Here is a 16,153-nt window from a genome sequence, read left to right on the forward strand (position 1 = left end):
GAGAAGAGTGGATGCGGGAAAGCTTCCAACTTAAACCTATCCAGCTTGCCTTTATACCTAGCTTCGGAATATGGGCAAAGAATCTTATGAAACTGATGTATGGAAATCATTGCATCATCATGAAAGGGGAAATGGGGTCAATTTGAGGGGCGGCCTTGTTAAAAATTAAGGTAAGACTATAAGGGAGTGTATTAACTTTATTCACTGAGATTTCAACTCCACTTTACTTTTTCAAAGTTTAAACTTATTTTTTTGGTGAACTTTTGCAGAGCATGAAAAATAGGCTTATTTGAAGGAGAGGATCTAGAAAATCATGATTTTTCTGCAATGAAAGGGCCAAATTGGAAAAACTTTTGTTAAGTTTTGTAGTGGTTATCGTGGAGTGCGTAATTGTTGCAATTAATTCACAGGAATAATTATATACATAAGAGTTGCTTTCATAATGCACTCTCGCGCTCTACGACGCCTAACCGCCACATAACTGGGTCCACCCACAACCCAACAGGAAATTGGAACTCCCTCATTCCACAGGAATAACTACGGAGAATACTTACAAAGCACACAAATTTTCAGCAAAGAAACTCATTGAAAACAAGAGATTTTTAAGAGGAGAAACCCCAAGCAATTTTATCAGACTTCAGGAGTCCCTGAAGATCAAAACTTAAAAAAAGTTTCAAAAGATCAAAGGTTTTTTTAAATTTAGTCCGTGCATTGCAGAGAAATCATGGATTTTCCACATCCATCTCTCTTTCAAACAAGCCTATTGTTAATGTGCTGCAGAATTTCATAAAAGGTAGCCATCAATTCAATTTTTTGCCTGCATTTGCTGACATGCCGTGCTAAAATTCCCTCATTCCACAGGAATAACTACGGAGAAAACTTACAACGCGCACTAATTTTCAGCAAAGAAGCTCATTAAAAACAAGAGATTTTTAAGAGGAGAAACCCCAAGCAATTTTATCAGACTTTAGGAGTCCCCGAAGATCAAAAGGATTTTAGATGACATCCTGTCAAATGTGGGAATTTTAGCACGGCATATCAGCAAATGTAGGCAAAAAATTGAATCGATGGCTACCTTTTATGAAATTCTGCAGCACATTAACAATAATAGGCTTGTTTGAAAGATAGATGGATGTGGAAAATCCATGATTTCTCTGCAATGCACGAACTAAATTTAAAAAAACTTTAGCTTGTTAAAAAGCTGAAAGTATGTATGTTTCAACATTACTTTGGCATTTTTTTAGCGTTCATAGTGGTATATAAGAAAAAAATAGGTAAATTTACTTTCAAACTCAACCTTGTACTCAAGTTTCATTTATTGCAATTAGTTTCAATTTTATGAAGCACAGGAAAACATAGCCCGAATATACAAACAAATAGGGAGGAATTAAAAACATGGGTAAGCAATGCTAAAACATTAAAAATTAAAAACATGAAATGGCCGGACGTTTCAAGCTGTTGCTAGCTCATTTTCAGCTTCAAAAACATGAAAAATGATAAAAGAAAAACTGAAATTCCAGTAGTTTCGTGATAATGGCTACGGTCGGGTCACCACTCAATTTTTTATTTTATTTTATTTTTTTTTCATGTTTTTGCAGCTGAAAATGAGCTGGTCAAAGCTCAAAACGACCTGCCTTTTAGTGTTTTTTAATGTTTTAGCCTTGTTTACCTGTGTTTTTAACCCCTCCAAATTTGTTTTAAATAAATTAATAAAGTTTGGCTTTATACTTTGTTGCTCCTCTGACATGAAGGCATTCCTCTATTTATGAATGACCCTTACTGCCTGTACATAACCCTATGCCATGCTTTCCCCGGCTCAAGTCAAAATGAAGATACGGCCTCCTATCAAAGGAACACCGATGATTGAAATGAACACAGTGTATGAGATGAACACAATGTGAAAAGTGGTCTTGTCCTCAATGCGGTGTAGGTATGCACTCAGCACTGTACTTTTGGGAATCGCTGAGACTCTTTCTTCATCAACGACACCCACAAATAAGTAAAAACCAAAACTGTGAGTGGCTGTCTCAGGCTTATTTTTGACTTCAAAAAACTATACAAATTAATGAAAAATTGGGTGAGTGCTTGATTCCAGTTGTTTTGACGCAACCACTGGAATTCGGTAAATAGACCATCCAAGACAAAGTAGCGACCACCTTTTCACAAGAAAAATCAAAGAGGATGGGTAGTCAACTCCCACTCTGAAACATCTGCCTGCAAATTACGAACAGATGATAGACGCTTAAAGCGCTTACTTAGTTAGACTGTTGAAAGTTTACTTTTAAGAATGAATTTCCTCAAAAACTGTATCTGACCTTAAATATCACCTCAACCAGTTGTAGATTTTGAAGCTTTGAAGATTAACATCTCCTCCAAAGTTTAATTAATGCTTTCTTACAATTTTTCTTCGTTTTATACCTATGTAATTGTTTCACTCAGCAAGCATATGAGGACTTATATGTAACAATAGGGGATGTCGAGTTTTCTTACTGTGAGAAAAATGCGTTTGAGGTTTTCAAAACTTTTCACTTTGCCGCCCATAGAACCGAAAGGATTCTTACAAAGATTTTCACAAAGAGCATTTCTTCCTGTAAAAAACACACATTTTACGATCTATGTAAGTGAAAAATTGAAAGAGAAACAGCAATTTGAAAAAAATGTGACATCTGCTATTTTTACTGAAAACATTTTTTTATGCATGAAACAAAGTCTTCAGGAAGGGTTAGGCTGATGAAACGATTGAAATGAACCAAAAGTATGTCAATGCTGAGTCATTTAATAAAATTGAACAAAAAATTAAACCTTCTGTAACTTCTACAGTAAAAATAAGGAACAAATTACAACAAAAACTCATCAATTCAGTCGAGACGGTCCTGATATGTATCATTTGAGTGTCAGCTGCAGCCTATGGCTGGTGCACGGGCAGTTATCGCAGGTGCGTTCAAATCTCCATGGTGTCCTGCCGCACCGGCCGGGGAGAACAGTGGATTCTCATATCTGCTGTTTTTACAACTAACATGGTTTCCAGTTCATATCTTGCCGAAAAATTGCGCTGAAAGGCTGAAACTTTGCACAAGCATTCTTGAGGGCTTCAGCATTCCCTAAAAATGGCAGATGTCAGCGACCGCTATTGTCACATTTAAGTCCTCATATACTGATGGTGAAACAAGGAAAACTCCCGTGTTGTTTTTGAAATGAAAACCCCTTGATGCGTTGTAACTCAATGAATAATGACTTAAAGCCATAATTTCCCTTGAGTTGGTACCCATCCTTATCAGTATATTATAACCATAAATACTCCAGAAAAAACAACAGTTATATATATATATCAAGCCGCTACTTCAGTGCCTTAGAGCGCTCCAAATCGCCATTAAAATCGATCCTCTCACAAACCATCGGGCAGATTACACCGCCTGATTTCCCCCTCCACTCCCTCCCGCCAACCTTTTACTGGACGCCCACGCCGTCTTCTTCTGGGAGGAACCCAATCAACTAACAACAATTGATTTTTCTGAATGAAAGTCAAGGAAGAATTTGAGGCATCCCAAATCTTATTTTGGACGCAAAGATTTCCAATTTTATCCCATTTATACTTATTTTCGTTAAGTTTAAAATAGTCTCTTGTCCTGTTTCCCTCCAGTCATAAAATAATGTTATTTCCCATTCATCTCTTTTCAGGAAAGACAAAATCTCAGTATGGGAAGTGGATGGTAAAAAGTACAAACAATATTGCCAAAATCTTTGTCTGCTAGCAAAATTTTTCTTGGATCACAAAACTCTCTACTATGATGTTGAACCGTTTTTGTTCTATATCATGACCACATCAGATACTGAAGGCTGTCATACCATCGGATACTTCAGCAAGGTATGTTCTATTGAGTCTTATTATTCATTATCTTGCCCGCCGTAAGAATCAGAATGACACTAGACAAATGTTTTCAACTCTCACGTGTACATTTTGCGTCGTTCTGCTCCATCTGAGTGCCTATAACTCAATGAATATTTTCACTGGCCAACTGCATATTGCATAGAGGACGCCATCATGATTTACCATTGTATTTTCCGTCTGGAAACAGTAAGAAATAGATTAATGTAAAGAGGCATCAAGTTTTTTCCCCTTTTTCCATGAATTTTTATTTGTGAAAGTACTCACAGTACTGTCATAGTACAGGTTTCCGGCGATCTGGGAAACTGGACAAGTCAAGAAATTTATGGTGATCCGGAAAAGTAGTGGCTACTCAGGGAATCCGTGAAAAAAGCCAGGGAATTTTGCTAGTTGCGCGTCTGCTCAGCAACTTCAGCCGGTGCCATCCAAGAGAGGGTTAAAAACTTAGGAATGCATTTTATCATGATTTGAATTTCTAGAGGTGGGAATTTCGTCTAAAGTTTGGAAAAAGCTAATGTAATTAATGGAGAAAATCTAACTGAAAGTTTTGTTCAAAAGTTGGGGTATTCGGAAATTTTAGGAACAGGGAAAACCATAGAAAGTCAGAGAATTGGAAAATGAAAAAAATATGAAAACTGACGAAAATGCCACAGAGAGAATAATCCCTTATAAAGAACGTCTATTAATTTTTATATCTCTCAAGTTTTGTGTACCTCTGTCACACTTGAATCAAAAGTATTTATGGAAACGTCTTTAATAAATTGGCTACTTCCTAGTGATTAAAACTTAGATCATCCTTAATTGGACGTATTTCTGTCAAACAGAACTAAGCACCAATTTGAGTTCCTTTTGAGGAATTTAGAATACCGGATAGCATGTTCTGTCAAATGGAACTAAGCGCCATGGAAAAGCATTGCGAGTATAGGACAAAACGAACTCGACGCCCGTTTCCACCGCCAATCCAAGCCCCCCTCTACCTCTCTTTCTGTATGGCGCTTAGTTCCGTTTGATAGAAATACATCCAATTGTGCATATGGTTCTCCTTTGTCGCTCCAACTGAAACTAAATAAACACAACTTAGGCAAACCAAACTGGTTTCACTTCTTATACAGCTATTGGAGAACAGTGGGCTAAACTTTTGCAGTTCCTTGAAAGCTGGCTGGTAGGGGGTGGAGGGAAATTTCTGACATTGATATTTTGTACATGAATAATTCTTGCCTGTATCTCGAGAAGGGACCTTGTAAGGAACGAAAGAGTGTGTGAGATCATGAACGCCAAGCAGAACATCGTGCATGAAATTATGACCAAATAACTTGTCTGGTATGGTCATGCTCAAGTATGGCGGATGGCAGATTGCCGAAGAAGGCACTAGATTGGGTTCAGACGTAGGGGACGTCCAGCAAAATCGTGGATAGGTGGCATTCAAGATGAAATTACAAGATGTCATTTACCAAATGAAATCGATCCCCCTCTGAATCGACCCTCTGAATCGATAGACAAGAATGGCGATTAGGTGTCGCAGAGCGCCTGGGCGCGCTGTGAAAGCGCCTTGAATGCATGTTTGTATAATTTTTACCCTGCTTCTTGCTATGTCAACTTGAATCCCTTCCAATACTCTGCCGCAAACCTGTTTTTTCTTGAGAGTGCGCACTGTGACCTCTCAAGGGGGCAAATTCTCTCACTTTTAAACTATTTCCCTCCAATATCCCATATTTGAGGGAAATAATTTTGAGAAATACTGTTAACCCAGTTCCTGAAGGAAACACCCAGCAATAGAATCTTCTCAGGCAAATCGTAAAATTCGGTAGAAAATTCAATGAAAAACGCACATAAATATGAAAAAAAAAAAAAAAAAACTGTTTGTATGGGCGGAAATCCGTTAACATCTGGATTTTCATTTCACATTCTCCCATATTGCCGTGCTTTAAAAAAAACGCTGCATGAACTTTGGCATGTTGCCGAATTTCTTTGAATAACATACGATTTCTGTGGAAAACCAATGAATTCTATCCTCTGAAATTTTTAGAGAACTTTATTAGCTGTTTTTTTTCTACTGTATAAGAAAATTTCAAGGAAAAATATGTAGGTACATAACTTCTTACCAAGGGGAACTTGGGAGCGTCTGAATGCCAATTCAGCCTTTTCCCTCGGCGTAGCGCGCAGCCGTGCTAAGGAAGAACATAGTATAAACATTCGAGAGTTGCCAAAACTCATTTAAAATGTTTGTTTTTAAGATTATTTATAAATATTTTTCTTTGTAATGTTCAGGAGCTTTAGGTGGAATTGCGCACAAAATTATCCGATTCATTGGGAGGAAAATATTCATAAGTTTACCAGAAAATTCGCTTTTTATGAAAGGAAATTTGGCAATGCCTGAAGGTTCATACGGCGTTTTTCCTTGGCGCGGCAGTCCAGGTCGTCTGGCTCGATCGCACCGAGGGTTGCATACCCATTCGGCGCTCCCGCGTCGGGGGTTGCATACCCGCCAGGAGCCGGTGATGTATGGACGGAGCTTTCCCGCTGGGTACATCTTCCATTCGTGCCGCGGCGTGGAGAGGGGGGGTTCTCGAGGGGGGCGGGGGAGCCAGACGTCTCGTGACCTCAGCCCCGCACCCCCCCCCCCCAACACGGGCTGCGGTGCAGTCGGACCGCCGCACAGTAAATCGAGAAAATGAGAGAATTTGGACATGAAGTTTCTATAATGTGAGAACTTTTAAAGCTCGTATTTTCATTCATATTAAACGTATAGATGTTAAAAAATGGTTTTTCTCGTATAATATCCTACAGGTGCCCTGCCGTACTAATTTAAAACGCCGTATAAGCCCTCGATTGTTGCCAAATTTCCTCTCAGAAAAGATTTATTTTTGAAGAAAGTCATGAATATTTTACCTTGAAATTTTCGGACTTAGAAGGTCAAATTCCAAACGAAACCCAGCGAAAAATCAGGAGAGAATTATATTCACAAATGGACTGCATTTTGCAATTTGGACCTATAAATTCTGGCTCATCTGAAAAAACACTTACGTGCATAGGGAAACTAATGGCACATACGTTGTTTTTAAACCGGACCGGAATTTATAGGTCCAAATTGCAAAATGCAGTCCAATTCCTGAAAATTCATTGCTTTTCTCAGGAAATGTGACAACGCCCGAAGGCTCATACGGCGTTCTTCCTCAGCGCGGTTATAGATCACCCTCAAAAATGTATTATGAGACGAATTAAAAGTCAAAATTTGCAATTCTAGTCCAAAATTTCATGTTTGATCCTCTTACTTGTTGGTTCCACCGTGCGCTGCGCACTGCAGTCGCGACTGTCGGCCTCGAGCCGCCGCACAGTGGATCGAGTCCATACGAGAAGTCGGACAAAATTTAGAAACCTTAAAAGCTGATTACTCCGTTTATACAAAGTTTTGAGTTTTTAACAGTGGTTCCATTGGTTTTCTCGTGAAATTCTCTTCTAGAAGCACCCCTTATAATTTAAAATGCGACGAAATAAACGTGAAAATTTGAGGTTTTAGCAAAAAATTTCATGTCCGACTTCTCTGATCGACTCGATCCACCGTGCGCCGTGACCCTGCGCACGGGGTTCCGCGTTGGGACGGGTCACCGGTCCCTGTCCCTGCCCCAGGGTTGCCAGGTTTTGAAATTTTATATGGGTTTTAACGGGGGACTAGTGCTGAGTTCGACGACTATCTGGCAACAACGCCCAGTTTTCGTCTAGCGCGGTGACTAGTGAGCCATCGGCGGCGCCAGGTGATACCGTTTCGAGGCCGATGGAAAATTCAGAGCTATTCTGCCGTGCTAAGGGAGAACGCCGTATCAACATTCGAGAGTTGCCAAATTGCCTTCGATGAAATGTTCATTTTTGTTGAAAGTTATGAATAATTTTCCGTGAAATTTTCAGACACTTCAGGTAAAATTGCGAGCCAAACTATCTAAAAAAAATTGGAAAGAAAATGTTTCTACGTTTACCAGGAAATTCGTGTTGTATCAAAGGAAATTTGGCAACGCCTGAAGGTTCATACGGTGTTTTTCCTTAGCGCAGCAGTGTCGGAGGGCTCTCAGTGACCGGAAAACCCTAACAGAGCGTCCAACAACCTGGAAAATCGCGCGTTATTAACGATCTTCTGGCATCGGGGATTTATTAATTGATGAGAACGTCTTGGAATTTCGCGGATAATCGGGAAAACCTTCATTTTATTGTTTTTGAAATTTTGGAGTTTTCTTTCTGCCCGGCCGGCGGGCTGATGGTTGACATCGATAGACAGAGATATAGACAAATGAGACACAGAGAAAAAGGAGCGATCCAATTGGTTCAAACGGATGGTTGCAATGGACAGTGAAGGAATATGATGGACCAACTAATGTGTTTCTACTAATACCGGTTAACTACTTACCCCCTTGGTCTACAGCAGTGATGTAATTGATGTATATGAAAATGGACAATTTTTTGCGTCTGAAATAGAGGTTACACTGGGAAAAAAAGCAGTTTGAATCTAGAGTCCAGACTCTTTAAAATATTGAAAAGAAAAAATACTCTTGATGCAAACGGATTTCTTGCTCAAATCAAAAAGAAATGTGCTCAAATTAAGAGGCTTGGTTCTTGATTCAAGCAAAAATCCGATTGACTCAAGAGCATTTTTTCTTCAAGATTCGTTTGGAGACACGCACAAGATAAATGATCAATAAAATTTTAAACTCACTTGCACGTAAAAATGTTAAACTCGCGCTGAGGGTGCCGGAATTGCGAGCCGGCGAAACGCGTCCGCAATTAAATATTTCTACGTGCAAGTAAGTAAGTTTAAAATTTTATTGATTTTTTCTTGTCAACATTTTTAAGAGTCTGGACTCTAGATCCATAGACTTTTTTCCAGTGTATAATCCGGGGTTCTCTTCTATGATTCGTTCGAGCAAGTGAATGGGAATATTACAAGAAATTAGAATTACCCGTATTTTCAGTTAAAATATATCCCTTTTCAAGCAAGAGGGCCAACATCTCAATCTTTGTATTTCGGGGTGCCAACGAGCTCGATTGAAAATCGAGATAAACAAGCCGACGAATCCGTATCATGGGACCTCAAGTAGCGTTGTCTCCTCTCCTTAATCTCCTTCTCTCTTTTTATTTTAAATATATTTTTTAAAGTTTAATAATTATTTTATGGCTTTGCAAATGGTCCTCGAGATGACCTCGCGAATGGTGAAACGCGGCGTCTGACTGTCTGCGTGGGCATCTCCGCAAAAACAAGACGCCAAATTTCCTCTAATGAAACGTGAATTTTCTCGGAAACCGAAGCCCAAACCCGAGGTCGACCTCTGTCTCCCCCTAGATTTGGCATAGTAGATGGTCTTTCGAATTATATCAAGTGTCATCAGGCACTCCGCCGTGCTACGGAAAAACGACCTATGAACCTCCAAGCGTCGCCTTTCCTTTGAAAAAACACGAATATCCTGGTAAACCTATGAATATTTTCTTTCCAATTCTTCAGGTAATTTTGTTTGCGTTCTCACCTATAGCTCCTGAAAATTTCAAGACAAAATTTGAAGGAAATTCGTCAACTCTCGGAGGTTCATACTGTGTTCTTCCTTAGCACGGCAGTATTGTTCGTTAGCCAGCGATATGCCTTTTTGAGAAATGCACTCGCAATTCAGTCCAGTGTAAACCTGAAAATTCCGAGGATGAATACTCATAAATTCTCTGAAAGACAAATATATTTTACTCAAGGCAATTTGGCAACATCCAAAGGCTTATAAGGCGTTTTTCTCGTGCAGTGCTGCTCTCGTGTCTACATTCGGGGTCCAGATTGAGCCTCACCTCAGACCTCAGAGGTCGCCTTGCAAATTCAGGTGCATAATTTATTCGGTCGCGGCAAATCTCTTTGTTACCCGTAGCGTCCTCGGTCCCGCTATACTTTGACTTCTACCGGTTCGGTCGCCCCCTTTCTCCCCCCCCTCTCCCCCGCACTTTCCTGAATTATGCAGGGATATTGCCCCCTGTTGCCAATTTTCACGTGAAATTTGATTGCTCTCGTTTTCAGTGGTATTCATCCCCCCTCCCCGTGCAGCTGAGTCCCCCCTCCCCCAATTATAAATTCTCCCCCCCCCCCCAAATGTGGGGCAACTCCACTCATTCAGCGGGGGTCTGGGGAACCTCCCCCGGAAAATTTTGATGAATTTTAGGAATTAAAAAACGCAATTCTATGCACTCTCGGTGACTTTTATCCTCTTCTGGGACTCATTCTTTTAAACTTGTTTTAGGATAAAATATATAGCCAAATGTACAGGACAGAGGCAAAATTGAGCGATTCTATTGGCAGAAACGGGCGGTTGTTACAGACTTAAAAAGAAAGTGATGAACTAACTGGACCACATTTTGACTTATTTATGCTAAATGGAACTATGTTTCATGCAAATCCTATGCACATAGTTTTTGGCACATAGCACATTTTGCAAGGAGGAACCACTATTTCTGGCTCATTTCAGAAACAACAAATGGATTGCATTTTGCGAAAAGGAACCAAGAGCATTCCAATGTAGCTAAGATTGTGCAACATACGCATTCTTTGAAATACAATTTCTAAAATCATGCAAAAAATTAAATTTACAATGGTTTTCGTCTTGAATTTATAGATTATTGGGAGTAAAGATGAAACTTGTGTAGATGAACAGTTGGATTGCATTTTGCAAAAAGGAACCACTAGCATTGCAATGATGCTAAGATTGTGCAACTTCATACTTTGCAATAAAATTGCGGAAATTGTGAAAAACTATGAAATTTAGATGGTAATTTTTGTCTTAAATTTACAGTTTTTAGCGAGTAAAATAGAAACTATTAAGGGATAATCGGGTTTTTCCTCCAAGACAAAAGAAAGTTGGACAATCTTAGCAACATTGCAATGCTAGTGGTTCCTTTTTGCAAAATGCAATCCAGTTGATATTTGCAAGGTAAAAAAATTTGCACAATCTTAGCGACATTGGAATGCTCTAGGTCCCTTTTTGCAAAATGCAATCCAAATATGCCATTGGTTTCCCTCTGCAGATAGGTACTTTTATGAAAGAGTCAGAGCTCAGAGATAGTGGTTCCTTATTGCAAAATGTAATTCAACTGTAGGGCCCCTTGGATTGCATTTTGCAAAAAGGAACCAGAAGAATTGCAATGATGCTAAGATTGTGCATTTCCATCATTTGCAATGAAAGTACTGAAACCATGAAAAATATGAAATTTACAGGGTAATTTTTGTCTTAAAACGGTTTTTAGCGAGTAAATAGAGACTGTTAATAGATAATCAGGTTTTCCTTCCAAGCCAAAAGAAGTTGCTCAATCTTAGCAACGTTGCAATGCTCTTGGTTCCTTTTTACAAAATGCAATCCGCTTGTGGGCTGTCGTTGGTTAGTCTATTACTCACCTTCTCTGTCCGTTGTAACCACCCGCTTCCACCAATATGATTACTCCATTGACTCTTTGTCTATCAAATTCAATAATCGCCCGCTCCTTTCTACATCAGATCCGCAGAAAGCGTTCCATGCGCACAAACCTAGTGCAATTTTTTTCTTAGGGCATCGACAGAGAAAGACTCTCTAAGGGGTTCTCCACCATGCAACAGGGGTAGGATTTGCTTTTGGGACTCCAGCATCCAACTGTTGACTCGCCTCTTTGTTGCCTGTTGAGTGGGGTAGGGTCTTGAGTGGCTCAGCAAACAAGCCGAAGTTTGGTAAACTTGTTTGGCGCTCTGCATCACCTGAAGCTCATCAGCCAACAAGAGGCAAAAGTCGAGAGCCAAGAAAAAGGCACTCAACAGCCAACAAGAAGTTCGATGACGAAGTAGTTCATGACGAAATGCGAGACTGCCAATTGCTGGCAGATATGACTTTTAAGCGTAAAAGGGGGAGAAAGCCCCTGCCATAAACCTAAAGGATCATTCTTAACCAAAAAAATTGCATAATTCAGGAAGTTGAAAAATTTTATCGAAGGAAAATCGGCAACTCTCGAATGTTCATACGGCGTTTTTCCTTAGCATGGCAGCACTGGTCTCGGTGTTAGGTCCCCCAAAATTGCAAAATCGTCATTTCCAGGCATATTTTCGACGATTATTCTGGAGGAAAAGTTTGATAAAGGCTGATGAACGACAAATAATGCCTGCGGGCCGATTATTGAAATTGAAAGACAAAGCTATAGACAAAGGAGACAAAAGATATATGGAGAGATTCTATTGGTGGAAGCGGGTGGTTGCAATGGACAAAGGAGGTAGGTAATAGACTAAGTAACGGCAACCCACGAGAGACCCGACAGCTAGTCTATCATTTTCTCCCTTTGTCGATAGGAACCACCCATTTCAACCAATAGGATCGCTCTATACTCCCTATGTCTTCTTTGTCTATAGCTTTGTCCATCAATTTCAATAATCAGTCCGCTGATGTGCTGCCGCGCTAAGGAAGAACGCTGTATGAACATTCGAGAGTTGCCACATTGCCCTTGATAAAACGTGTATTTTTGAAGAAAATTATTCATATTTTTCTTTGAAATTTTCAGACGTTTTAGACAAAATTGCGAACAATATTATCTGAAAAATAGAAGAAAAATATCCACAACTTTTTCTAGTAAATTAGGGTTTTATCGAAGAACATATGGCAACATCTGAAGGCTCATACGGCTTTCTTCCTTAGCAAGGCAGTATGTGACTCTGAACTGCAGTGAAAAAAAATTCTCGGCGTTTTTACCAAGGTACGTTGGTACCTTCACCATCTCACTTTTTTTTTACCAATTATTGGTAATTTTACCCAGACAGACTGGTAAGCTTACCTAAAAATCTGTATTTTTACTGTTTTTTTTTCAGGTAAGAACACCACTTTTATTGGTAATCAATTCCCGGTAACTTTGCCGTTTTATCTCGGTAATTATACCACAGTCGATAAAAAGTATCGGCGTTTTTACCAAGGTCTAGTAAAATTACTGAGAAAGTTCAATAATTTTACCGAGATTTCTCGGTAAAATTACCAATTCCAGAAATGGTATTTTACCAAGAAAAAACTGGGATCAAATAGAACCCTGAATTCTTGGTAATTTTACCCTTTTCTTAGTAAATACTCCGTGAATTTTTTTTCAGTGTATGGCAACATCTGAAGGCTCATACGGCTTTCTTCCTTAGCAAGGCACAACAAATGCAAACCATGGTTGTCTGGGACTGGTTCAGTAGGAACGGAGGGGGGATGGGACTTAAAGCGTAGGATTAGCCCTTGTGGTCTACTTAACGTATTAAAAAAAAAAAAAAAAAAAAAAAAAAAAAAAAAGGCCGTATGTGACTCTGAACTGTCAGGACGATTCATGGTTGGCTCGTGGGCTACCTGTCTGGGGGTTATTTGTCGGAATGCGGGATGGAGTCGGCTCGGGATCCCCCGCGACGCGGAGGGCGCTGCCGGTGGCGTTGCGCACGCAGCCCTGCGCCCGACCCCGAAGAGGGATCCCGAGGGTCCCGGAGCCGGGGCCGCTGCGTCTAGCCTCGGTGCGGCGAGAGGGGATCGCCCGCGCCCCACCCGCACACCCGCGCAAGGCTCCCGCGTTGCCGCCTCCTCCTTGACCCAGGTCCGGGTACCCGTTCCGGCGTACGCTAGTTGAGCAGGGATGAGCCTTGACCCGCACGAAATTCCATGCTCAGGGTGTCTATACTGGGCCGGAATCCCCGGAAAGTCCGGAATGGAGATGTTGCATGTGTGAGGAATTTGCGATTTGACTGTTGATTCTCATGTAAAAGTTCGCGAGAAACACGATGGTGCCACTGGTTTTCTCTGAAATCATCTCCCAAGCTCAAAAAAAGCTCTCAAGTTGAGGCCAAAATGGAGGGGATATCCCGCCCTACTCTGAGAGTCCACATCTACATCAAAACAAACTCCATGCGAAGAAAGGGAGCAAATACATAAGCAGGGTTGCCACTTTATTTGGGGACTCCAAAACTGAAAACACGGCATCACTGCTAATGTATTTGCTCCCTATCTTTGCATGGAGAGTTTGTTATGATGTAGAGGTGGACTCTCAGGGTAGGGTGGGATATCCCCTCCATTTTGGCCTCACTTTGAGAGCTTTTTTTGAGCTTGGGAGATGATTTCAGAGAAAACCAATGGCACCATCGTGTTCCTCGCAAACTTTTACCTAAGAATCATTGGTCAAATCGTAAATCCCTCACACATGCAACATCTCCATTCCCGGAGAGTCCGGAATTAGTACTGATTTTTCAAGGGCGGTCCGGAAGTATTGAAATTCCACAAGAATTTTTTTTACTTTCTCGCTCCCCTAGGGTAGAGAGGAAGTATTGTCATCCTCCAAGAAAAAAAAAAAAAAAAAAAAAAAAAGTTGAAATTTCATCATTTCTAGACGTTTTAAGGTCCCAGGAGTCAAAATAACCATACTTGTTTCTTCATGCCACGCGTGTTTTTTACTCTTTAAATAAAGTCTGGAAAGCATGCAATCGTATGCGCGTCGATTCTTAGAGTAGTATTTGGACGGAGTCAAACAGAAAGGAACCAAGCCACATCGGGATCGAACCGAGAAAAAGAGGTTTAAAGTTTAGCTCCTGCATAAGACTCAGGGTAAAAGATAAACTTCAAGGTCAATTTCTGCAAAATTTGCTCCAATAAAAACTTTGAATTTTCGGCGATCGATAGTAGAGCAGTGGTTGAGTTCGAAACCACTCATAACTCAATTTTTTCCAAAATGTGGGCTGGTTCCTTTCTGCTTTACTCAGTCCATTTGTCTGCAGGAGAATAGATTCCGCTCCGCTTCATATCACTCGGGGCTTTTGGGCGCTATGCACAATTGCACAGCCAGGCACAGAATTTCACTCCAAAATTTTTAAAAGTGCTGTACAATTTTTTCCTGTGACATTTGACGCTAGAATCAGGGGTATGTGTGTAAATTGTGAATCTCTAAGAAGAACCGGGTTTTAAGGAATATTTTCAGTTTTTGAGGAATTTCAGAGTAAAATTTTTGTGGGTTAAGAGGAACAGGAGGGAAAAAAGTGACAGGAAAAATCGGTTAAAAGATGAAAAGGCATTGGTATGAGAGCAACAGGCGCTTCTTTGGATCTATAATCACCACTGACATGGCATGCTTTGCAATATATCGACTAATCTGTCCTTTAAACCTGGGAAAAGGATCGATAAACAGGGTGTTCGAACAAGCGTAGACGCACAAAAAACGCCTTCAACTAGAAAAGATACTTCCTAGCGTGGCCTCAGAGGCCGAATAGTTGCATCCTTTCACAACCCAATCAAATTAGTAGCAATGGGATCAGCGAATAGTGCGGTTGTTTCATTCGCTAGAAAAGGAGTGTTAACGCATAAAAAACGCCTTCAAGGAGAAAAGATACTTCCCAACATGGCCTCAGAGGCCGAATAGTTGCATCTTTTCACAATCCAATTAAATAAGTATCAGCGTGGATTAGGGAATAGTGCGGTTGTTTCATTCGCCAGAGAAGGAGTGTTAACGCATATAAAACGCCTTCAATCAGAAAAGATACTTCCTAGCGTGGCCCCAGAGGCCGAATAGTTGCATCCGTTAAAAACACAATCAAGAGTGAAGCAGCTCGTAGATTAGGAGTGTTGTTACTCTTGGACTCTTGAATTCTCGGATCTTCTGTAATGATTTATTGCATTCTTACCTTGATATATTTAGGATAAATTTCTCCGCTTATTATTTCCTCGAGCCGACGCTTGTGCCGTCGTTGTAACCGCTTTCAACGCTCGATTAGTTCATCAGCCGAGGTCGTTTGCCCCTCACATATTTTCGCCCCTGTTTTTCCTTAATCCACCGTATCTGGCCGCTGATGGGGTTAGGGCCGCGGTCCCTTCCTGCACTTCCGCGCTCGCACCGGCTCCAACCCCCCCCCCCCCTCCCCCTCAATCACCCACGACACCTCGTTGTCTACTCTACCGTGTCGAGGAAAAAGACCGCACGAAGCTTCGAATGGTCCCCGATTTCTGCCTTCAAATTAGTCATATTTTACACGGAGAAAAAAATTGCTGATTCAACAATTCAATTGCTAAAAATAGTGAGTGCAATGTTTCAACGCAGATTTTACAACAAAAAAATGCTACTTTAACCACATTGTAAACTAATTTATCCACGGGGGTGGTTAAAGTAGCATTTTTTTGTTGTAAAATCTGCGTTGAAACATTGCACTCACTGATTTAGCAATTGAATTGTTGAATCAGCAATTTTTTTTTTCTGTGTAGGATACTGCCGTACTAAGGAAGGACGCCGTACACTGGAAAAAACACA

The 16,153-nt window shown here is 40.5% G+C and overlaps 1 protein-coding gene across 3 annotated transcripts in view; it reads left to right on the plus strand.

Annotated features, from left to right (window-relative positions):
- The window catches only part of chm (lysine acetyltransferase chameau), a 95,276-nt gene that overhangs the window by 21,098 nt on the left and 58,025 nt on the right, over positions 1–16,153 (plus strand). For all 3 annotated transcript variants that reach the window (XM_019061277.2, XM_019061278.2, XM_019061279.2), the window contains one exon: positions 3,679–3,865. In XM_019061277.2, the coding sequence (XP_018916822.2) occupies positions 3,679–3,865 (187 nt within the window). The remainder of the gene's footprint in view (positions 1–3,678; positions 3,866–16,153) is intronic.

Source organism: Bemisia tabaci, chromosome 9 (genome assembly GCF_918797505.1).
Source record: "Bemisia tabaci chromosome 9, PGI_BMITA_v3".
In the NCBI taxonomy this organism is placed as follows: Eukaryota; Metazoa; Arthropoda; class Insecta; order Hemiptera; family Aleyrodidae; genus Bemisia; species Bemisia tabaci.